A 23,569-nucleotide genomic window follows, 5' to 3' on the forward strand; every position below is an offset into this window, starting at 1 on the left:
CTCTCTTCTAGAACACAGCTTACAAATCGCGCTTTCCACAATTGCAAACAACAACGAACATTTTAACACAACGTCAGCAACTCACATTATCATCGTTACGCTTGCATTAAACACACACATATTTCGCGTAACTTTTATAAAAAGTTTTTATCCAAACAGCCAGTGTCGTATTCAGAAGAACCAATTTGTAAAAATCTAAGCAAGAAACACAACAAAAAACAAATCTGCCAGCGCGAACCAGAACAGTTGCATTTACAAGGGTCTCCCTTCTTCTTAAGAAGAGAAGGAGGGAACGCCAACTTAAAACCAACACCGACTTACAATAGCACGTAAGAACATTTATATAGATAGTGCGTAAGAATCTCTCAAAATGAAACAAACAAATTGTACACACACTATTTTTTCTCTCTCTGCATTAGGCTTCCGGGCAATGAGTTAAGTGATAAAACTTGAAACAAGTCTTCGTCTTCGAATAACTTTTGAAAAAGGAAATTAAGACTTCCATTCTGTAAATAGCCACATATCACAATTTATCTGCTAAAAAACAAACATTTAAAACATTAAATCATTATTGTAGAATTTAAAACGGTTTCTTCCAACCAGTTATAAGATTAGTGTGGCGCGCGCGGCGCACAGAAAAAGATTTCCTTTTATTTCGAGGAGGAACCAATTAAAACAATACCGTCTAGTCATTGGAGAAGGACGTGCGCGCGCGCGTCATGCACGAAACTTTTGTACATTAGTTTGCAGTATTTGTTTTTTAAACATTTTTATTTTATATCTTAGAATATGTATTCTAGGCAGACAAAACATATTCTCTTGCAGAAATTAATCTTTCCAACGGGAGCTAGTTAAGAATCAATTTTGCTGCATAAAAAACGTACTGTCGGTAAGAATAAACGGAAAATCAATGCTTAAAATTATCTTTTTTTTTTATTCATAAAGATCCGAACAAGGCCTTGTCATCATTGAAAGAAATAATTTCCATGCTGCTTAATTTTCTTAATGGGGAAAAAAGTTTATTTCAGTAGGAATTTCAATAAACAGGGATTTTCTGCTTTAAAATCTATCTAAAAAGTGCGTTTCTAACCGACTTGGTAACGTCCCTCTAAATTATCAATGTGTGTGTGATTGCTAGAATTCAATTCCGTGTTTCTAACCCGTTCCGCGCTAGTATTGCCAATTGTTGTGAGGGAAAAAATACAGTTTTTTTTCTAGACTACCTTCCTCTATCACACACCTTTTCCTCTACCTTATGTGTATTGTATAAACCTCTTTCTCTAAGCTCTTCGCTGCCATCCAGCGAGCGGTTCTAGTCTTCTTGTGTTGGTTGTTGTAGGTATTACTAAAAGTTACGTAATAATTATTATCGTCATCAGTAGTGTTATCATTATTATTACATTATTATTAATATTATATTAATAGCTTTTGATAGCATCACAAGTCTCATTTCACTGCGTTTGTGGTTTAGAGCAAAAAAGTTTGCATTGTAATTCACCATCCATCCATTAATTGTTTAATAATATTTATTGTTGGCACTCGCTTTCTCTCAAACATATATGTATCTCGACCACTCTACTAGTACTGCTCGTCGCGGTACGTGCGGAAGAACCGAATCACAATCTCCGGCAGGTTCGGCGCCCGGCAAATGTACCGGTGTCCGTAATGGCTGGTGCGCTCGAACCGGTGGAACTCGACCGGGCCCCACGATTTGCCGCGGGTGTCGAGCGCGGTGCGGTAAAGCTGGAATGGAGTTTTGTCAATTATATTTGAAATCGATTTTTTTATAATTTTTAAAATTATCAAATCATGACTAACCCTCCATTGCCCAAATTTTTGTTTCGAAAATTTTTATTTTTCCCTTAGGCCGATGCAAATATTTTACAAAGTTTTTTTCCCTCGGCGCTGGCCGGAGCCAAAAGCTTTAAACAAAATTTGTACCAGCCTTATTCAGGAGGTCATTTTGAGCAACTTTTGTTCTACGGAAAACTTTGCTTCTCTTGTTTTATGTTTTTCTTTTTAAATTTTTAGTATTTATATTTGCATTTATATGGTTTAGTATATGCTTGTTTCTGATAGTATGTGGCTAACACTACCACCTCCTATCATTACCTTTTGTCTATTTAGTTTTTTCATGTTTTAACAGGCACTTTTTCACATTTTTTTTCACATTTTTACTCTATAATGAAACCATTATCAGTTAAATTGTTTAAAAATGCTTAGTGGCATATAGTCTGACAATACAAAAATTACTGCCAACTTATTTTTTACATATAATAAAGAAAATATTAGTGAAAATCACAGCCAAAGTTGACCCCAGTAAAAATTAAATTTTTTAATCATTTGCAAAGTCACATAAAACAAGTCACACTTCCAACCCTAAAATTTTCTTAAATTTTAAGATTTCTTCTTTCCGATGCTTTTTAAAGATGGTTGAAAAATGGATATTAAATTTATTGAATATTTGAACCTTTTGAAATGTTAGTCTTGATTTCAAAATTACCATTCATTTTTAAACATTGAAAATAAGTTGCTAAAATATTGGCATTGGGGCGGTTTGGGTGATGGGCTGGCTACATGGGTTACCTACAACCACTTAAATTAGAATAATAAAGTTGCTTAGAATAGCTAAGATGCGTCGAAAAAGTACGGTTATCTTCAATCAACTTAGAAAACTTGATGGCTGTTATACGTTGCTATGCGGTTGTTTGTTTACCTTTGATATAGAAACGTAAATTTACCGCAGAATTTGATTTTTTTTTTTAAACCATACGTCAAGTTACTAATTTGATTACTTTTCCATTGTAGAAGATCAGATTCCTTTCAATTTAGTAAAATTCCTGAGCTAAGTACAACTTTCTGAGTAGAGTAATTGCAGATAGACCATGAGACTACGAAAACATAAATTTTCCTGTTTGTTTTTCTTTTATTCGCTGTGCAATCTTCAATTTTCTTTGATTTTCCATATTTTACGTAATATTTCACCAATGACCAATGACACAAAATTGCTGCTTTGGTCGTAGGAGAGGTCTCCAAAAAGTTTTATCCAAAAAAATAAAATTTCCAGTTGAAAAGGTCCAAAAAACCAAATTTCCAGTTTTTGCTTTTTGGGTGTTTTTGAAACATATTTGGGGTATTGGGGTATTAATTGATTTCTAGAAAAAAGTACTGGATGTTATAGGCGTTTTGAAAGGGCACATGATTTTGAACCAAACTGCATCAATTACTTAAAAGTGATGAAAATGCATATGGGACATTTATGCGATCAGGGGCAGTGCACTCGTACACATACCGAACTACTTCAACGGACACTTTATTGGGATCTAACTACAAATTACATGAAACATACATGGATCAGATCGGTGCATCTTCGCGCCACCGATCGCAGTTAGCTAGGAGGGTTAAACTGCCCATGATCGCATAAATGTCCCATATGCATTTTCATCGTTTTTGAGTTAATGATGCAGTTTGGTTCAAAATCGTGTGATCTTTCAGAAAAGCCTATAACATCTAGTACTTTGTCCTAGAAATCAGGAGAAAATCCAGTTTTTTCACGAAAACTTAACACGTAACCTTATGTGTGGGACAAACTTCAAATGCGTTTTTCTCAGCATGCTGTTTTTGCATATGGAGGACAACAACTAAGTAATATAAACTGCTAACTGGGGTGAGTAGGAACATGGAGAGATGAAGAAAACATTATAGAAAAGACCGTAAAAATGTCATTCATGTTTTTCTCAGTAGCATGTTTTCATACATAGGACAATTATGCGTAAAACGAAAGTGATAATTCAGAAAAGAAAAATAAAACAAATGAAACTCACCTTATACCCGAGATGAAACGGCACCACGTGGTCGTCCTCGGCGTGCAGAATCAGCACAGGCTGCCGGAACTCGGCAATGTGCTGGTCCGACTCGAACCGCAGCTCGTTGGCGTACATCGGCTTCGAGATCGTGTAGTCGAACCAGGGCAGGTGACGGTATAACTACAAAGCAATAAACATTGTTATTCTAAAGAAAAAATTCACAAATCAGCTTTCGGGACAAACCTTCGAAAACGGATGCGCGCAAATCTCCTCCCTTATATTATTAAACGGACTCTCCAGCACGAGCGCCCTCGGTCCCGGCATGCTCATGTCCGTCAGCAGCGACAACAGGTGCGTCGCGACGCCCGTCCCCAGCGAGTGACCCCACAAATACACCGGATTCTTGCTCACACTTGTGATGTACTGATACACGGCCAACGAATCGTAAACCACGCCACGTTCCGTCGGCGATAGATTCGCCGAATCTCCGTACCCGCGGTAGTCCAGCGTAATCACGTGGTAGTTCAAGCTGCGCAACAGTTTGTACAAATCAACGCGATGGGACGCCCCTCGGGAGGCGCTATTCCCGTGCAGGTACAGCACAATATCATTCGTGGTCGCCTTCAAGCTGGCCTCGAACAACTCCCGTCGGGTGTCGTCGTCCTCCAGGTTGAGTCCGTCCCGGGCGAGAATCTTTTCGATTTCATGATACTTTGACGCGTCCTTGTTGGACACTTTATCCAGCTCGGATCGCATCTCCTCCGGAGCGGTCACGTTGGCCAGGGTTGCCTGAAAGAACGGAAAACAAATTTCAAATTAATTAGTCACTTGCCGCTAAATACCACCTCCAATTTGGTTGGTGGTTGTTTGTAGGTCACGAGGAAGTTTGTATCGAGCGGTCGAAAGAAGAAACACACGAAATAAATGACGTTAAAGTCGTGTCGAGTTTTTAGTGCGCACGAGATTTCGCGTGCGAGTTCTACTTGAATGCCAAAAATCACATTCAGTAGAGCAGAGCGCAACTAGACACGTAGCCGGTGTGGCTAAGCAGGTGATGCATGTCTGTAGGGTGATGTTTAGCATTTGGGGGAGAGGTTTTCTTTTTACCGCATGAAGTTCCCACGGCTGTCGAAAATTTCGCACGTTTGAAGTAGCGAAAGAATGTGAGGGGTTTGATGAACTCAAATAAGAAATCGTTTAAATTGTTCATATCCATCATAAATCACATTTTTTTAAACAATTGTTTACAATAACTTGCACAAAGACACATTGTTTAATTGAAACAGCTACTTTTCAAAATTCCTTCATAAACAATATTTCGAATGCTTACAAATATTACTTTTTAGTTATGAATAAAAAAACATATATTAGTTGAACAAACAACAAATATGTTTGATATTCGGCAATTTCATCAAGCTTACTTTTGATTGGGCATAGTTGTTCTTAAGGATATGAGCCTGTTTGTTTTTTGACCGTTTCATTCAGCTTAAAAAAATGTTAATATTTGTTTAGTCCCCACAGCATGTAAAAATGCTACCTGAATTTGAAATTAAAAAAAGGAATGATCACCAAATTTCATAACTGTTTCATTTTGATGTTTGAAAACTCGAGCCAAAATTACACTTAATTTTGGTAACCTTAAAAATATTCAAATTATGGTATATTTTTTTTTTTTTTTTTTTTGAAAAGGTCCTATAAGCTATTGTCTTTCATATGTTTATAGGACCTATTAAAAAAAACTCTAGAATTTATTGCGCCTTGCAGCAATTTAAAGAGTTTTTTGTCAATCGTGCTAGGCCTGGATTTTTTCATCACACTGCTTTGCAAGACAGAGAAATGTCAACTTTGCGCACTTTGAACCTTGCTAGAGTGCTGCGGGATTATTTTGATCACAGTGACTTTTGCTCGCACTCACACCGAAGAACTTTTTGACATTTTGTGAAAAATCTATTCAAAATAGTTGTCTTTATTTGCTGAGTCGACCAGAATATATTTCTGAGAACTCGGGAACTGCTTGGTCAGAATTCTTTGGTTTTGTGTGTGAACCGCCAGGTTATGACGCTGTTTTAATTTTCCCGAAGAAATGATTAGAAATTCTGGACAACCCGAGGCATTACATCGACATTCACAAACATCATGTTATTAGGTGCAAAAGATCAGATTCATTACACGCATTTGGCCATGCTAAAGAGTCATCCTGATGCTTCAAATCACAGAGATCAAAGAAGTGGCCAGTAGTTTAAAGTTTTTAAAGTTAGGGGGTGACTTTTATTGCTTTCTTATATCATACACAATACTTGTATGTTGTATTCATTGATTTTTTACAGAAAAAAGAACATATTTTCCTTAAAATGTAGTGCCTCAAGTAACTTCAACTAAAATTTGGACAAATTTTGACATTCTAAACTGGAGAGACATTCTTTTATTATTTATACATAAACTACAAAAATCTGCTAAGAACCGTGACCATTCTCGTAATGACCGTTGCATAATGTTTAGCAGAGGTTCTCGATCTTAACACAAATAAGTTTTGGTGAAATTTGTAACATCACCCTTCGCGAAACTAAAAGAAATCCAAAATTAGTCACATTGAGATCATCTCTCTGCAGGACTGCCAAACCGATGAGACAGGTCCCTTTTATTTAGAATATCCGTCCAAAATATCTGAATCGAATAAAACTTTTCCGACTTTAAAAAACAAACCAACTACAAACAAAAACAACTTATCCATGGTAACGGTTGGAAGTGTGATGAAAAATCACTGTGATCAAAAGATGCTGTGATGAAAATAATTGCGCAGGACTCTAGAGAAGTACAAAAGACGCAATACTCTTTACAAAAAAAAAAAAGCTAAAATTATGTGTTTAAAACGCCTTAAAATTGAATAACTCGGCAGCCTCCTCAGTGTCTAGTAATAATGTGAAACGTAAAAATGTCGATTTTGCTCTGGAAAAAGGAGTTAAAAGTTCCAATTATCCTCATTTTTCTATTCATTGTTGTAGAAATACTTTTGTTCTAAATAATCATTTTTTAATCATAAATATTGCAAAATTTCCTCTATATTCTCGCTACCAATCGCACCTGATCGCACCTGATCGCCACTTGTCAAACTTATTTTGGAAAATTTCAACTCCCCTCAAAAAATGATCAAAGCGAGCCGAGTTTATCAATCACACTTTTAAAGTGCTAAAAGTCAAGTTTGGTGGAAAATCCGACTGGAAATGTAAATAAACAAAACGTTGTTGCCTAGATTTTTGAACTTTTCTTGTCAAAAGTGCAAAAAAATGCGGCCAGAATCCAAGTTACATTGCAATAATCAATAAAAGCCTTAATTTTTCAGTCACGGATAATGTGACTGAAAAATTAAGACTTTTATTGATTATTGCAATGTAACTACGGTTATGTAACCTACGGTTAACCGCAGAAAGCAAAATGTATGCAAGCTGACGTTTCTGCAAACTGCTAAGCTGTCAAAAAGTGCAAGTTTTTTTGTTTGTTTGTCATAGTCTAGTACCTGCTTTAGCGAAATATGTAGTCGCAAAAAATGACATTTGACAAAAATCCCAACTTTCGTAACTAGGGGAACTATACCCTTTCTCAGCCTATCAGCACTTTGATCATGAATTACAGCTTTCATAAAGTGTTTTTGACTGTTCCAAAGTAATGAATAGCTCAAATAAAAGTGAGCAAGCAAGTCTCCATTGTTGAAACATCTGAAAATGTTGATTTAATAGCGGAAAACAAGAAAGTGATGAGAATTGGTCGAACGGCTTAGAGTGATTAGAATGGGCATATTTCCCCTATTATCTGTAGATTGCAAAAAAAAAACTGAAGTTAACTTTAAAAAACATTATTATTAATTGTATATTACTGTTTCAAATCAGTCGTTCAAATTAAAAAAAACACACATTGAGAGTGTGTGTGCGTATTTATGCAAACCAGTATAGGTAGGCAGCCTACCAAACTATGAAAAAGTATTTTCTGAATCAGCTTTGATTTTAATCTTGAAAAACATAAGATGGCATCTGCCCTCAAATGTTTCAAAAAATAAATTCAATTACAATAACAATTTTCTCGGTGAGCCTAAAAGTGAAATTTCAAAATTTATTTTGTATCCATTGAATACAAATGACAAATCAAAACAGAACATTTTGAAATAAATAAAAAATCAAAGGTTGCTTCTGTAACAACCCTGCAAGATGCATCACCATCACCGCTCACCGCACGAGTCCCTCCTGAATGAGGCCAACTCGGTGCAGCTGCACTGCACATCTCAAGTGCAGCGGCGAACGTGTTACGTATTACGATTATTTACAAAACTACAATGTAATCGTCAGTACTACAATCTCCTCCCGAAAAGGGATTTTTTTCGTTCGCTTCAGTTACCTCATCCATTTGCAGCTCGCGCCCAAAGCGCCGCACCAGATCGTTGGGCAGCACGTGCCACACGGCAATGTCGACATCGATGTCCTCCTCCTGGTCGCGGTAGGTGATGTAAAAGTTCCGCGTCGCGTACAGACCGCTCTTCTCCGGCCGCTTCAGGTCCAGGTTCGGCGGGTAGGTTACTGTAAATATTTATGCAGGCGAGAGGGGATGCAAATCTATTAATAATTTGATGCTTCATTTCGCGTTCGCTTTTTTTGGCTTACTGAACGTGAGAAACAGAATGCCTTTCTGCAGGGCAAAGGAAAATTTGAAGATCAACGGCAGCACGATGAAGATGATCACAAACACCAGGATGCAGATCTTGCACGTCGCCAGGCATATTCTGCGGGAGGTAAAACAGAGAGAAGGAAAGGCAAAAAAAACTGGTTACGTAAATTTGGCTGAAAAATTGCACCAACACGGACACACGGAGGACACCACACGAAGGGAACGGAACACTGACGTTTTTCGCGCTGCAAAATAGGGCATCCTGAAGATCGCTTTCGGTCCAAAGTCGATCCTGCAAGCAACTGAGCCGTAAACGACGCCGTCGATAATGGCAGCAGTGGGAGTGACGACGCCAGCACGGACCGTACCGTGACCACACAAAACTCACAAAACGAAAAGCAAAAGAAAAACGGTAACACAACACGAACTTGACCCTTGCGAGACCTTCCGGAACCTACTAAATAGGACGAACTACGACCCGACGACAAGACGTCACTACACAGCTAAAGTGATTCTAATCCCGAAGCCGACTTAAACCGGTCGCCACCGCACGCTGCAAGCGACTTAACTCTCTTTCGCCTGTGCGGCCAGCCAGACTCAGTCAGTGGGCCAAGCTGCCAACTCGCCCCGATCCAATCCCCCTCCTGCTGCTCGGCGCGGTTCATCTTCATCTTTCCCCACTTGATTCTGAGAACCCCGCCCCCCTTGAACGGCTTCAGCAGCAGTAGCAATACGACACCAACCGGTGGCGGCGAAATATATGTACGCCACATGTGCAGCCGGCAAAAAGTGCAAATATAGATTAGTTTAGAGAGTAAATTACACTGGGTGGCAAAAAGATATTCAATATTTTCTGGTATTTGTTTAAATTCTGAGTTTTCCAGATTGAACCAAATTGTTTGCCAGTTTTCGAAAAAAAAACATTCAAGGTTTGTAAGGTGACGCATGGTCTTTAGTGATACTGAAACACCTCGCGTCTCCATGAAGTTGGTATTCCACTACGGGAAACTTTGTAGAAACATAGTTTTGTTTTGAACATTTTTCTTTATGTCTAGAAAGTTTGTCGTTTGTCCTCTTTAAGCAAATATCCCGAAGTGGAACACTTATTTCAGACAGCAAGGGTAAGTAAATAGTTTTTCTCTCTGAAAAACTTTTTGTTTGCTGTTTCGAAATATAATAAAAAAAATCTTTAATTAATTTTTAGATGCTGATTAAAATTTGCAACTATTAGTTTTTATAGCCCTTTTTTAAAAAAATCAGAACGCATGCAGAATAGGGTGCCCAGAAAAAATAACCAGATTTCCATACATTTTTTCGATTTTTCCCATACAAACTTCACCTTCGAGTATCAATGGGTAAATGTGGACCGGTTTGGCTCATATTTGGTCCAGAGTCCTAAAATAGCTCAAGGAACAATATTCAGCTTGTGGAGTGAAGTTTTGAAAAAAAAAGTTCCATATTCTTCGCACCCTTATGCAGAACCTTTAACACGATGACTAGATGCCTAGAAAAATAAAATAATAAAAAATTGACTTCTAGTCTTTATTGATCAATTATGCTGAGAAAATCCTCTAAAATATTAAATTTTAAAAATCTGTTTTTTTTTTCTAGTGTCGCCTAACAACCCTTCATTTTCGAATGTAAATTGCCGTTGCAATTATTTTTCAAAGTTTATGTCGCCCTCCCCTTCAAAATTGGTCTGAAAAAGGCTTGTTTAAAAATGTTTTGAATTTTTATAAAATTCCAATATAGCACCGCAAAAAAAAATTTTCGCAGAAAATAAAATTTTCGTCATACTTAGATATTTTGGAAACTAATGATGGCAAAACAACTGGACAACTGTATATCTGGCACGGCTGGTTTAACGCTGCGCGTGAAAGTGTTCTTTCTGGCTTCTCATAACTGATCGACAAAGTGCAATAGCGATACATATTTTTTTTAAGTTAATCATAGACTAACATTATAGACTGAGTAACCGTTATTTTTTTTCTAATAATGTCAATCCAATATGTTTTTCTTAATTAAATTCAAATGTCTTGCGACAAAAAAATGACATTTGAGGTTTAGCCTTAAAAGATTCGGTATGATTATGTTTTTGAAAAAATAATTGCACCAATATATTTCTCGGAGTTTCATCATTTTGTAAGAAAGGCTCTATTTCACCTCTGGTGATATTAAATCGGGTTTTAAATCTTGTTTTTGTTTTTTTTTTATCAAAAAGGTTTAACCGTGGTTTTATTCTTTTAAATATGTAGGAAATCGTGATTTTTTTAAGGATTCTGTTTTATTTTGTGTCAATGTTAATTTATTATGATGTCAGTATATTAAATTAAAATTTTAAAAATGAAATAAAAATAAATGTTAGCAGTTTTATTAAAGCCGATGTTTATTGATTTTTATTGCAATAAACGAATTGGTCATATTTGTAAAGGACCATCTATAAAACCACATGGACACTTTTTTGTAATCTTATTAAAAACTGCAAAAAAAAAATGCAAAATTCTAGAAAACATTAAAAATCAGAAAAAATTCGTGAACCAGTGTTTTATTCTCTCGGAGGAAGCCGCACGCGCACACGCCTGTGAGAAATCTCTCTCGGGTAGCTTCCCTTACCTCCTGCTCGGAACGTTGCACGAATGCACTTGATCTTGAAAAATAAAGGGTTCCTTAGTTTACAGTTTGAGTGGGTTATGTGTTAAGCAAAGCGATAAGCCTCTGCCATTTTACGAATAGAATATGTTCCACGTAGGAGAACGCGATTATGTTAAACATTTCCATATACAGAGTGTGTAAATTGATCCTAATTGGAAATCTGAGATAAAGCTGCTGTTTATCGAACTAATTTACTGGAATGCACAGGAACCTCCCCCTTCCACGCCTGTGCGCTTTTGTAGGCCAGTGTGAAGGTTAAACTAAACTAAACACGATGTAAAAATAACACACCAGGCAGTTTTATTGCTGCGACTAAACAAATCACAAATGAGAAACCTCTGACACGCTCACGTGCGATGGAAACGCACGGTTGTTGTTGGCGCGGTTATTACGCAGAACGAATTTTCGAGTGTTTGTTGTTTTGATGTTTTTTGGGAGCACAAAAGCTATAAAAAGGTGACGATATTTTCGCTTGAATTCTCGGCGCGGTCATAGGTTATTCCATTTTTTTAATGATTCATTAGATCTATTTAAAAAAACAACTCCGAAATGTTTTTTTTTAGATTTTTTTTACTAAAACAAATTCTAAATTATTATATTTTTATTTTAGTTTTGATTCCATTCGTTCCATATATCTAGAGGGTGACGAGCGGGAATTCCCGAGAAAAATTTCCCGGGAAATCGACCATTTTTGGACCTCTCGATTCCCGGGAAATTCGGTCGAGACTCCCGGGAAATTTTTAACTTATATATATCGAAGCAAACTTAGATAAACTAATAAGAAAAACATTTGAAAAATTCAAAATTGTTTTGAACATTTAATGTTCAATGTTCGATGTTCGATGTTCAATTTCGAATAAACCAATGCTTCTCTAATCTTCTTATTCAGAAAGTTTAAACTTTAACTTGTCAAAAATTCCGAACCCTAGAATTGAGAAAAATTCGGACCCAAAAATTTACCTTTAAAATATTTACCAGACATGAAATCAAATGTTTTATTTTCAAATATTTTTTTTAATTATTTCTAACAGGGAAATTTTTTTCAAGTAAAGTTTATTTCCATAATCTTCTCTTGAGCATAGCAATCCTCATAATCTAGTTTTTTTGTGAACATATGAGTTTTGAGTCGATGTTTATCATATTGCAAAATTCCCGACACTGGGAAATTATATATTAGTTATATTAGCTATTTTTTTTTACAAAAATAATAACAACTTTGTGCAACATTTGAAAAATCACTCAGTGCGAATTAAGATTCGTAAATATTTTAAACTACAATTTGAAAGCTAAGGAAACGATTTTGTATTTCAGAAAAAATCAAAAGGTTTCATATAGTTCCTTAAAATTATGAGGCTGCTTAAATTAACGTTTCATAGAATTAGTATGAATCAATTGTAACTGAATTATTAATAAAAAAAACAAAAACAAATTTATTACTTTTTATTTTATTAAATTTTAGCACTATTGGCATAGTAAAAAAAAACTCCCGGGTCCCGGGAATTCCCGGGAAATGGCCAAATTCAACTCTCGATTCCCGGGAAATTGAAAATATCGAGAATCGTCACACTCTACATATATCCAAAGAAGCCATTGATTCTCTACTGCAGCGATTCTCAACGGGGGTACCAGCCTAGAATAAGGTTAAGAATCGATGCTCTTAAAAACAATGTGTAACAATTTGGACTTTTTTTGCTGGCATTTTGGGGTTTGTTCCGGTGGACCAACTGATAATCGAAGAAGATTTAATCCGTAATTATATTTTTATTATTTCTAGCTTACTTATTTAAAAGGTTCTATATTCATAGGAAAGCCATGGGGCGTTGGTTGTTTTGAAAAAGCTTTAGTTTTTTTTTTTCTTAGTCACTTTAATAAACATACTTTGACGGCTGTTCAGGACTCCAGAGTACTCAACAGTGTTGAAAGAAGGGCAAAAAAGAACCAAGACATATTTACAAAAAATCGAAACAAATAGTATCACAGAGTGTTTAACTTGTTTTTACAGTGCACTGCCTCTGTAGAAAAATACAAAATATCAATGAGTTTCTGTTTTTTTTCCTCTAAGGCCTGTGGTCTTTATTTTCAATTTGTGTTGCCCAAAACTCAAAATTATTCAAAAGCCCTATGTGATGTGCCCTACTGGTCAACACAACAGTTTACGTTTTACAATGCATTATGTTTCGTTAGCCATAAATGTGGTATATTGAGTATAGATTTTTCCATAAATTACTGCTTTTTGGCAGATTTTTTTATCATTCTTCTCTATGGCTCAAAAAGTTGCGGGTTTTGTCCCGTTGCAAATATTTTTCAAAGTTTAATGTTTGATTTTCAAGTTCGAAAGTGTGAATTTTAGCTTTTTAAAAATTCCAATAACTAGGGGAAATCTACCCTTTCCAATCAAAAACCTATCTTCGTCATATGGAGAGTTTGATGCTCGATTAAAGCTCTAAAAATACTATTTGGGCTATAAACTTACCAGCAACAGTACCGCCTCGAGTAAGCACGCAAATGTATGCCACTTACTGGCCAAAAAGATCACATTTAATGCACTTTTGATCATAATTTGTATTTTGCGAGACCACTTCTCATCATTTTGTTGGCACACACAGTGACACACACGAGAATCCCTCAAACGCTTAATGAATATCGCCAAAATTAACTTTTCACTTTCGCTTACTTTTTCACGGCGCTTAAGATATGAAATTGCTTCCAACTACCGGCAACATGTTCTTTTGATCATTAGTAAGGCACTCACTTCAAGAATAATCCCGAAAAATGTAATAAATTAGCAAGCGCCATCAAAAAAACAAACGCGCCAAGTCGTTTGACGTTTGACTTTTGACGACCCATTCAAATCGAAGGCTGAAGAAAACCGATCGAGAGACGAAGGCAAAAAAGAACAAAGGCTGGCCGTCAACACCACCAGCAGCACAGCCAGCGATGCCAGGAAACTTTCCCTATAAATGCCACTTTTCGTGAGTGTTCGTTTGAACTGTCAGCGCAAATGGCAACACTCGACAGAGTGTTGGAAGAAAAAAGAACTAAGCCGATATTAGAAAAATGGGCGTGGCCCAATGCATTCGCCTCGATTAGAATACCCTTGGGAATTTTTTTTGTTAAATGCTTGGTAAAGAAATAGAATAACTTTTAGTGAAAGTGAAAATAAACAGAAATGTTCACAAAAACTTGCTCTACTCGTTGGTGTACTTGGTTTTAGTAAAATTCAAGGGAGACTCTAGATTATCCAGCATCATTCAAACACGACCGCTTATTAGGATTAAAATGGGTAGATTTCCCCTATAATTGAGAGTAACCAAAAAATGTGGACCCCAAAATTAACCTTGAAACATTCTTAGCAGTTACACATCAGGAATGAAATATTTATTATTTCTAAGAGGGAAAACCTTTTCAAGATAAGTTTAATTTTCATATCCCCTCTCAAGCATAGCAAAACTCATAATCTTGTTTTTTTTTTAATTCTAAGAAAGTCAATTTCGCTGTATCGAGGTAATTTCATTTTTTTATGTCAATAAGTCATTTTGTGTTTTGCATATTAAATTATATTTTGGGAATAAAAATCAGGCATTCGTTGTGAAGTTAGTGTCCGCTAATTATGAACATTTATAATTGACCTTAAGAAGGAAAAAATCAACTTTAAATTTTTATTTTTGTGACGTTATTTATCATATTGCAAAAATGCGATATTGCATGAATGGATATTATGTATTAGTTATTTTTTTACAGACCTGCAAAAAATCTAATAACAAGTTCAACAACAAGTTTGTGCAACCTTTGAAAAATCACGCAGTGCGAATGATGATTCGTAAAAAAATTAAACTGCAATTTCGAGTCTCAAAAAAGGCTCAAGAAACGATTTTTTATTTGTAGATTGAGGGAAAAAATCAAAATGAAAAAATAGTTCCTCAAAATATTGAGGTTACTAAAATTTACGTTTCATTGGATTAGTATGAATTAATTGCATCTGAATTCATCAAAAAATAAAGGTTTTTTACTTATTTTTTTAAGTTTTTGACACTATTGGCTGGTTAAAAAAAATTCCCGGGAAATGGCAAAACCCAACTCTCGATTCCAGAGAAATTGAAAATCTCGAGAGTCGTCACCCTCTAGACAGGTGTATAATGCATTTTAAAACATTTTTTTCAAAAAAAATTAAAATAAAAAATACGTATTTTGGGAAATTGAGTTTTCGTAAAAATAAAAAAAAATAATCAAAAAAACTGCATTTTTTGTGTGTGCCTTTTTTCCCTCAACAATACCTACAACTTTGATAAAAAAAATCACTCAAAAGTTACAGCTGTTTGAATATTTACGTACCATTTTTGTATGGACAACTGCCAAAATTTTATGGAGACTTATATGGTTCATGAACCAATGACACAAAATGGCTTTTTAGGTCATAGGGAAGGCCCCCACAAAATTTGAGCCAAATAAAAAAATACAAATAAAATCCATTTCCGGTTTTGGTAGAGAATTGCAACATTTATTTTTTTGTCCAAAAAAAAACACCATAACTTTTTGCCAAGGGTCCTGATTTTCGACTCAAAGATCAGAAATCACTCACTTTTCGCCGAACAAATCTTTGCCGACTGGAGCGCGCAACCATTCGCGAGCGAACACGGTCCGCTAGCTGCCAGCGCCTTGGCCAATCGTTTCACACAGCGAAACAAATATTTAGCTCGTCTATTTTTTTTGCCTACTCCTTCCGTCGACTCGAGTCACTACAAATATATGTGTACTGCCGTTCTACGCATAATTGTCCCATGTCAGTTTTGGACGAATTTGACTTTATTACATTTTTAAGTTTAGTTTGATGTGTACTTTAAGAAAAACACATAAAATCTGGTACTTTGTTCGCAAACTCATTAAAAACAACACCAAGTCTGTTTGTCCCATCGTTAAACTTCTACGCATAATTGTCCCACCAAGTATTTTCTAACACGGAATCATCAGTTTTACTAAGCATTATGTCTTGTTTACCAGTTGTATAGCAAGATAATCACAAATAAGGGTGATAATTTGCTAACTGGGGCGATTAGGGACACATAGGGCGAATAGGAACCCACGGGACAATTATGCGTAGAAACACAGAAATCGATCGAAAAATTTCAATCGCGTTTTTCTCAGTTCCACTTTTTTGAACATGGGACAATTATGCGTAGAACGGCAGTGTAGTGAAGAGAAGAGAATGTAACAAAATATCACAGTCAGCTGCTAATTTCTATTTGGTATGGTGGAAAGTGCTGTTGAATGTGTCTTTGATGTTGTGTTGTGCAGTTTAATAAATAATCAAGTCAGCTCTGAGCAACATAGCGCGATCAGCCTCTCTGAGCTATTAACTGTACTACCCGATAGGAGTGAGAGGGAGTATTCAGTAGCGATTGGTGTGGAAGTGACAAACGGTCGGAAAAGGTCGGATCACTTTTTTGTCGCGTTCGATTTGTGATCTCGAGGGAATGAGTCTTTTTGGAGCAGTCGGGCCCTTGCTTTGCGAAATACAAGTAACAAGCAAATAAATCTGAAATTAAAAGACTTCCAACCCAAGTCTCTGAGAATAAAATACAATCTTTTGCGTTATAGTGGATAAAGGACTTATTTTGTTTGACCAAGTAAACACAATCTTCTGAAGGAGTGAGGGGGGAAAAAACTTTTTATTTAAATGCTTCAGATCCATTTTGCTGAGATAAAAGAAAATTTCATTATCAAAACAATTATTTTTAAAATATTTAAATAGTATGTTTTCCTTTATCTCGATTGCATTGTGCAACACTCTGGCTTAAAGACAATTGCAGTGTGCAGCATTTATTTTTATGTCTCAGACACAGTTTTGAATCAATCTGTTGCAAATTTATTGTTTTTGATATATTTTTCAGCAAAAGAAAGTTTCAAAAAATCAAATGAAAAAGTAACTCTAAAATATTAAAGTACATAGAGAGAAAGCCCAAGTGTACATCTGAAATTGCTCAAAACTACCTGTAGAGGCAGAGGGTTAACATGTTTGCATATACATTCAATACCACAGTTAATTTGATCCTCAGTGACGCTTCCCATTCGGAAAGCTGATCGTTTCCAAACTGCACATCGTGCCGGCGTCGTCGTCGTCGCGTTGCATGCTTATAAACTCTTACGCTTTAATCGCTCTGTCCCTTGTTTAAAGTAGTGTCCCATTTTCCCAGCCCCAAATGGCCATCGTTTAGTGAGTCATGATCATTAGCATAATCGAGTACCTACTAACATGCAATAGGGAGACAAAATACTGAATGATTCAACTAAGGACAGCGCTGATAAGGGAATAGAACAGACATGCATGCTAGCTACCACACTCGGGTGTCTCGGCGGAAGGGGTGGAGTTTGGGTGTGGGTGGAAGGTACTTACAAATCCGTCAGCCAGAGCGCCACAATAAAGCCGGGCAGGACCGTCGACCGGAACACGGCATTTATGATGGTATCGATTTCTATCAGAGCCATTTTTCTTTGCTTGCTTCTTTCTTCTTCGGTTGACTGCCTTTTTTATTCCGCGAACAAACGCGGCGTGTTTGTGTGTGTCTTTCGAACGACCCCCGTTCGACTAACTGTTGTTTTCTGAGGTTGAGTCAACCGATAGTCGTCTTAGTTCTGCTGTCGTCGGTCTCGTGCCGATTTGTGATGCAGATGTGAGGCGGTTTAAAATATCTTCCTCGGTGATGGGTTGAACTGATTTCTTTGTTTCGAGATTCCTCTTAATCACTTCCTTGATTGGATTCTTTTTTTGTGCGACGAGAGCAGGATCAAAAGATTGTCTGTTTTATCAGAACTTGTTTTGTTGGGGGAATTTTCGAGGACGAATAAAGCTACTCACTATCGAAACATAAGGGAAGGAAATAAGCAAAACTTGAAAGCAACAATGCATCGAGGTTAAGCTTAATTGCGTGTTACTTTAAGCATTCATTGCGACTACACTGCGTTACATAAGGAATTAAAGGTTAAAATTTCACTGCTGTGAAGTCACACACTTGAAAACATTCTTCCAGAAGTGATGACAACTTCACAGCATAAATCTCACTCAACTAAACTGGACTAACTAAGCAAGGGGAGCACAGTCACACACGCACACACAGAACACACAATATTCGGAAGAAAGGAATAAAAGCCAAAACACACAGCTTCAAGGCAACAGCAGCAAATTAACAAGAAAGAATACAGCAACAACTGAACTGAACTGAACGGAACCGGGTTCGAAAGAAGTATTATATTGTGTATTATTATTCACCTCCGCAACAGTCGCCGTCGAATCGACAAGAGCATAGTCTCTTGTGCCGCCGCGCGTCCCGAGAGCTGACCGTAGACTAGAGAGAGCAGCAGCGGCGGGGTTGCTGTTGTTGTGATGAAGCTTCCTCTCACTCAACTTGGAACTCGCGAGATTGCACACAGACGATCCTCTGGTCTGGTTTTGTGGTGATGTTTCCGATGTAGTTTTGCGTTGTATCTTTCTCGAAACGACTATCAGCAGCAGCACACGATTATGTTGTGAGGGGGAGAGAGTGCATCGAAAGCTTCTTGCGTAATGTGATGTGTGATGCACTGAGCGACGCACTTGATGCACAGAAGAACGTGGTACGCGTAGTGAGAGCACGTTAATTGAAGTTGTTTATCGCGGTTGGGTTGAGCTGGAATGGGAAAAACGAGAGGAAATAACAGATGGTTGATGTAGCAAGAGTTTGCTAAAAAATGTTTTCTTTAGATATATTTTGAGAAAATAGCTTCAAATGGAAACAGATTATTGCTAAAGAGCATTTAAAGGACATGCAGATGAACAACGCAAAGCATTTCATTTGTATTTCATAATTTGTGAATTTATCGAGAACCGATCTAAAAACGGATTGATTGAAAACTATTTTAAATACACTTGTTTGTTTTTTTTTTTATCAAATATGGCATTTTTAAACTGCCTTTTGAATTTTGGGATCACAGATTGGATATTTTCATTAACTCATTGGTATGTTGCTATTTCAGCAATTCCAGCTCAAATCGGGAATTTTTCTGGTACTTTTGTACCCGACCCTCTCCGATTTCAATGAAACTTTTTAGACATGTTATCCTAGGTCTATATAAGCCATTTTTGTGTAAATGGAGCCAGTTGCACTCGATAATGACATTTGAGAAGGGCGTAAGGGTTTAAAATATTTTTGTATTTTGTAATTTAAACATTGCTGTATCTCTCAGCCGTTACATCGTATCAAAAAGTGGTCGAAGACAAACTTGTAGGAAATTAGACGGACTTTTTGAAAAAAAATACACTGAAAGAAAAATACATGCCAATTCTATAAGATTTTTAAATATTTAAGTTTAAAAGTTAAATTTAAGGTGATGTCATAAAAAATAGCCTAAAATGTGACAAAAAGACTCACGAAAAATGCAGGATGGTATGTCTCTTCTAAAAAAAATACAAAAATCATTTACTAAAACTGTTTTTTTGAAAAGTGGTCTAAACGTCAAAATTTTCAAAAACCGATAGCGGGAATCGATTCCCCAGACAATTTTACATAAATGTCTCCATATTGACCATTGTCTTAAGTCCAATCCATGCGATGTTACGGCGGTTTTAAAAATAAAAATGTTGAAAAAATAGGTTTTTTAGTGGTTTTTGGCAATTTCTATATGACAGACTTGATTTTTCAGTCTCGTGAATATTTTTACCGGAAAGCTCGTCCAATTTCCCATAAGTTTGTCTTTGACAGCATTTCAATTGAATGTATGAACTTACAGATATAAGCATAATTACATTGCTCATAACTGAAAATAGAATATTTTTCCAGTGTGGTAGAAACCTGGATATTAAATAAGCTTACGTAAATATTTTAACGTGTCAAATTAAAAATAATATATATTAATAATATTTTAATGTTGAATGATTTTTCACGTTAAAAAATAGCAAATTCCACGGGAATCATAATCTTAAAAAACAAAATTTCACGTAAATTTCGCGGAACGTGAAAAATGATTAAATAACTCTAAAAATCTTTTGTTAAAATCACATTAACTACTTTTTATCAACTTTTTATGCTTCATTGTTATAATTCTTCCTTCAATAAACTAAAAAAAGTCACTAGATTTGAACATGATACAAAAAAAACTTTCCCTAATTTCCAAAAAATGTTCCACGTGGTCTCACTTTTCAAAGCCTAAATTAAAAATCAATAGGCAAAAATAATTCAATCTACAGCGAAGTTTTCATAATTTTATTAAAAATCAGAACAGAAAAGTGAAAAAAAGGGATAACCATCCAACCAAATAATCAAATATTGTTAAAAATTAAACACGACTCATAAAAAATAAATCTTTTCAATTTCAAAAAAACTTTACAATAATTACAAATTTTACACAATATACTTGTTCAGTCAATTTTAAAATACTTTGGTTGAAAAATCAAAAAATTGTAAAAAATTCAACTTTTTGGTTTTAGAATAACTAGAATCAAATGATTGACTTTCTTCCTGGTGATAACTTGATGGTTTCGAAATAGTAGTTTTTGCAATTCCGTCGTGAAACTACTTACTTTTCCTGTCATTCTTGAACGACGAAATAGCCTACTTTTCTGTATCAAAAATAACAGAATCGAATAGCAACACTTTTCAAAATAAATGCTGAAAAGTTCTACTTTTCAGCACTCAAATGGGTGCTGAAAAGTTGAACTTTTCAGCACTTGTTTCGAAAAGTAACACTTTTCAACATTTTTTTATTTAAACGATTTATTGACAAAATACATGAAAATTTTACATAAAATTTCACTCAGTGTGTGTTTTTTGGAATTGCAAAAAATGTTGTATGGAACTCGTTGCAAAACTTGATTTTTTCAGCACTCGGTGAACCTCGTTGGATAAATGTACGACTCGTGCTGAAAAAATCCTCTTTTTGCAACTTGTTGCATAAACTACTATTATGCAACAAGTTGCAAAAAGAGGATTTTTTCAGCCCGAGTCGTACATTTATCCAACGAGGTTCATCGAGTTGGATAAATACGAAGAGTGCTGAAAAAATCAAGTTTTGCAACGAGTTCCATACAACATTTTTTGCAATTCCAAAAAACACACACTGAGTGAAATTTTATGTCAAATTTTCATGAATTTTGTCAATAAATCGTTTAAATCAAAAAAATGTTGAAAAGTGTTACTTTTCGAAAAAAATGTTGAAAAGTTCAACTTTTCAGCACCCATTTCAGTGCTGAAAAGTAGAACTTTTCAGCATTTATTTTGAAAAGTGTTGCTATTCGATTCTGTTATTTTCGGTACAGAAAAGTAGGCTATTTCATCGTTCAAGAATGACAGGAAAAGTAAGTAGTTTTACGACGGAATTGCAAAAATATATTTTTTTACTTTAAGTAATTTTTGTTAACATGATTCTAGTATTCGTAGCATTCACTTTTCAGCTTTTCTTTTTTTTTGTATTGTATGTTTTGCTAGCAATTCTTCAAATAGTTCATATCACGCTTTTTAATTTAAAAAAAATACATAAAAGTCAGTATGGATGAAATATGTATTATGTTATTATTTCAAAGAATTGATTTGAGAAAATTGATTAATTTCACTTGATTTCACGGATATCTTCAAATTTCACGAATATAACGCTTTCCGCAAAATTGTTAAAAAATTCACTAACCCTAATAAAAATGTATAAAGCGTATTGTGATGCAATAAAAAACATTACTCAATCCACCCTTTCTTGATTGGTGTCTTCCTCACATTTACATAGTTCTGTTTTATAATTACAATATATCGAAAATCCGGGCTTCAAAAAGTGTGCAAATAGCACTTACGTGCTTATAACTTTAATAGAGTTGTCGGATCTTCATTCTTTTGGGCTCGTTGACAAGGTCTTTTGATTACCCTCCAACATTTTCATCAAAATTTATGAGATCCGGCATCTAAAATGTTTTAACATCGTTCTCGTAAGTGCTCATAACTTTTGATAGGGTTATTTTTTTTTAAATATATAATGCATATTCCAATGACTTTTTCATTCCAAGTTCAAATTTTGGCTTGTAATTTCAATTATTAACATTAAAGAGAAAAAAAATCTGTAGACAGGTTTTATCCCATTCCCCAGAATCCAATTTCCCAGAATGGTCTTTTCCCCAGAAAATCATACGCTATCATACGTCGCTTTTGAAATTTATAAGGTTTAGTAAAGTACTTTAAAAGTTATACTAAAAAACGATTTTGACCTAAGTTCGGAAGATTTACAAAGTTGGTGTTTGTAAGAAAACACTTATATATTTTTAGAAAGGCATTTGAAAGACCTTTCCAACGCGTCCAAAATATTCAAGATCTGATCAAAAGTTAAGATCACTTAAGGGTTATTTTTACAACTTTTGGAGGTCGTTTGGATCTATCATGCGAACTAGCGCTTGAGAGGTTATCAAAAGACCTTGCCGATGAGCCAGAGAGAATGAAGATCACAAAACCGTATGCAAAGAAATGTTTAATGAAGGTGATTTGTTTAACGTGTAGATTTTTTCATATTTTTTTCGGTGCCTAATTCTTTAAAAAGTTTACAATGATAGTCAATCAATATATCGGAAGTAATATTATTACAAAAAAGCTATTTGTTGATTTAAGCGGTACCTTTTTGTGTCGTCAATCGATAAATACATTAACAGGGAAGATCAAGAAAACATATTTTGGAAAATATTTGATGTTAGTGATAAGGCGAATAAACTTGTCAAAATATTAATAAGGTTAGAATCTTTAAAACTATTCATGTGTTCCACCTCTGTATCTATCCGTTTCTACTAATGCGTCTAAAAGGATGAAAAATTAAACATTTTGATGAAAACCATTTCAGAGCAATCATTGGCACTTTCACTATGCTTGGCCATGCATCACATATTCAATTTGGTACAAGAATTAAATCTAAGGGAGTGATCTTAGACACTAAAAGAAAAAATAAATAGATAATAAGGGTCGAACTCCGTACCATACAATAGAGTTATTTACGTGCGCATGTATTGCGTATACATACACGAAAAAAAGTGAGGTTAAATTTTGTCCGGCCAGCAAAATCAAATGGTGCGCTAGTGTGTGTACGCGAAACGTCATAAAGCTCTATTCGTTTCAACTCTCTTCTTTGGACTTATTTGGTTTTAAATTTTGACAATCGCAGCTTTAATGGATCATCGATTTATCTCGAATAATCGGCGAAAAGCTCATCACGTCTGTTCTATGTTAATTACGTAAATCAATCGTTCAAAGTCCGTTCGACTTTTTTGTGTATTCCATCTTCATTAGACTTACTTGTTTTCCTTTGAATCCCCACTCGAAAATCACACTAAACACAGTTATTTTTATCAATTAAAGAACAATAACAGTCCACCCACACCGAGAGGTTGATTTCATTGAAAGAACACACTGCGACCACTCAAAGTCCCGTTTCAACATGCACAGCAAACGAAGACGACACCGTCAAAA

The 23,569-nt window shown here is 35.4% G+C and overlaps 1 protein-coding gene across 3 annotated transcripts; it reads right to left on the bottom strand.

The window, feature by feature from the left end:
• Window positions 1–993: 993 nt before the first annotated feature.
• On the bottom strand, window positions 994–23,545 carry LOC120425095 (lysophosphatidylserine lipase ABHD12). Of its 3 annotated transcripts, none has more exons than XM_039589488.2 (7): window positions 23,396–23,545; window positions 18,376–18,772; window positions 8,456–8,574; window positions 8,193–8,371; window positions 4,050–4,595; window positions 3,825–3,986; window positions 994–1,743 (listed from the first exon to the last, which is right to left on the bottom strand). In XM_039589488.2, the coding sequence occupies exons 2-7, from the start codon at window positions 18,408–18,410 to the stop codon at window positions 1,579–1,581; spliced, it is 1,206 nt and encodes a 401-aa protein (XP_039445422.1). In that variant the 5' UTR covers window positions 18,411–18,772; window positions 23,396–23,545; the 3' UTR covers window positions 994–1,578. The 3 variants fall into 3 exon arrangements, with proteins under 3 accessions (XP_039445422.1, XP_039445421.1, XP_039445423.1); XM_039589487.2 differs by lacking the exon at window positions 23,396–23,545 and adding an exon at window positions 17,503–17,963 and having other exon boundaries at window positions 18,376–18,534; XM_039589489.2 differs by lacking the exons at window positions 18,376–18,772; window positions 23,396–23,545 and adding an exon at window positions 8,695–9,012.
• Window positions 23,546–23,569: the final 24 nt, after the last annotated feature.

The sequence above is a fragment of the Culex pipiens genome, chromosome 2 (assembly GCF_016801865.2).
Source record: "Culex pipiens pallens isolate TS chromosome 2, TS_CPP_V2, whole genome shotgun sequence".
Lineage (NCBI taxonomy): Eukaryota > Metazoa > Arthropoda > Insecta > Diptera > Culicidae > Culex > Culex pipiens.

Excerpts from the sequence above, each read along its gene's own strand:
- LOC120425095 (XM_039589487.2), bottom strand. The coding sequence starts at position 17,594 with ATGGCTCTGATAGAAATCGATACCATCATAAATGCCGTGTTCCGGTCG. Across the intron at positions 4,596-8,192 it reads GCGAGCTGCAAATGGATGAG|GCAACCCTGGCCAACGTGAC; the intron begins GTAACTGAAGCG and ends CCGTTCTTTCAG. Across the intron at positions 3,987-4,049 it reads GCGCGCATCCGTTTTCGAAG|TTATACCGTCACCTGCCCTG; the intron begins GTTTGTCCCGAA and ends ATTGCTTTGTAG.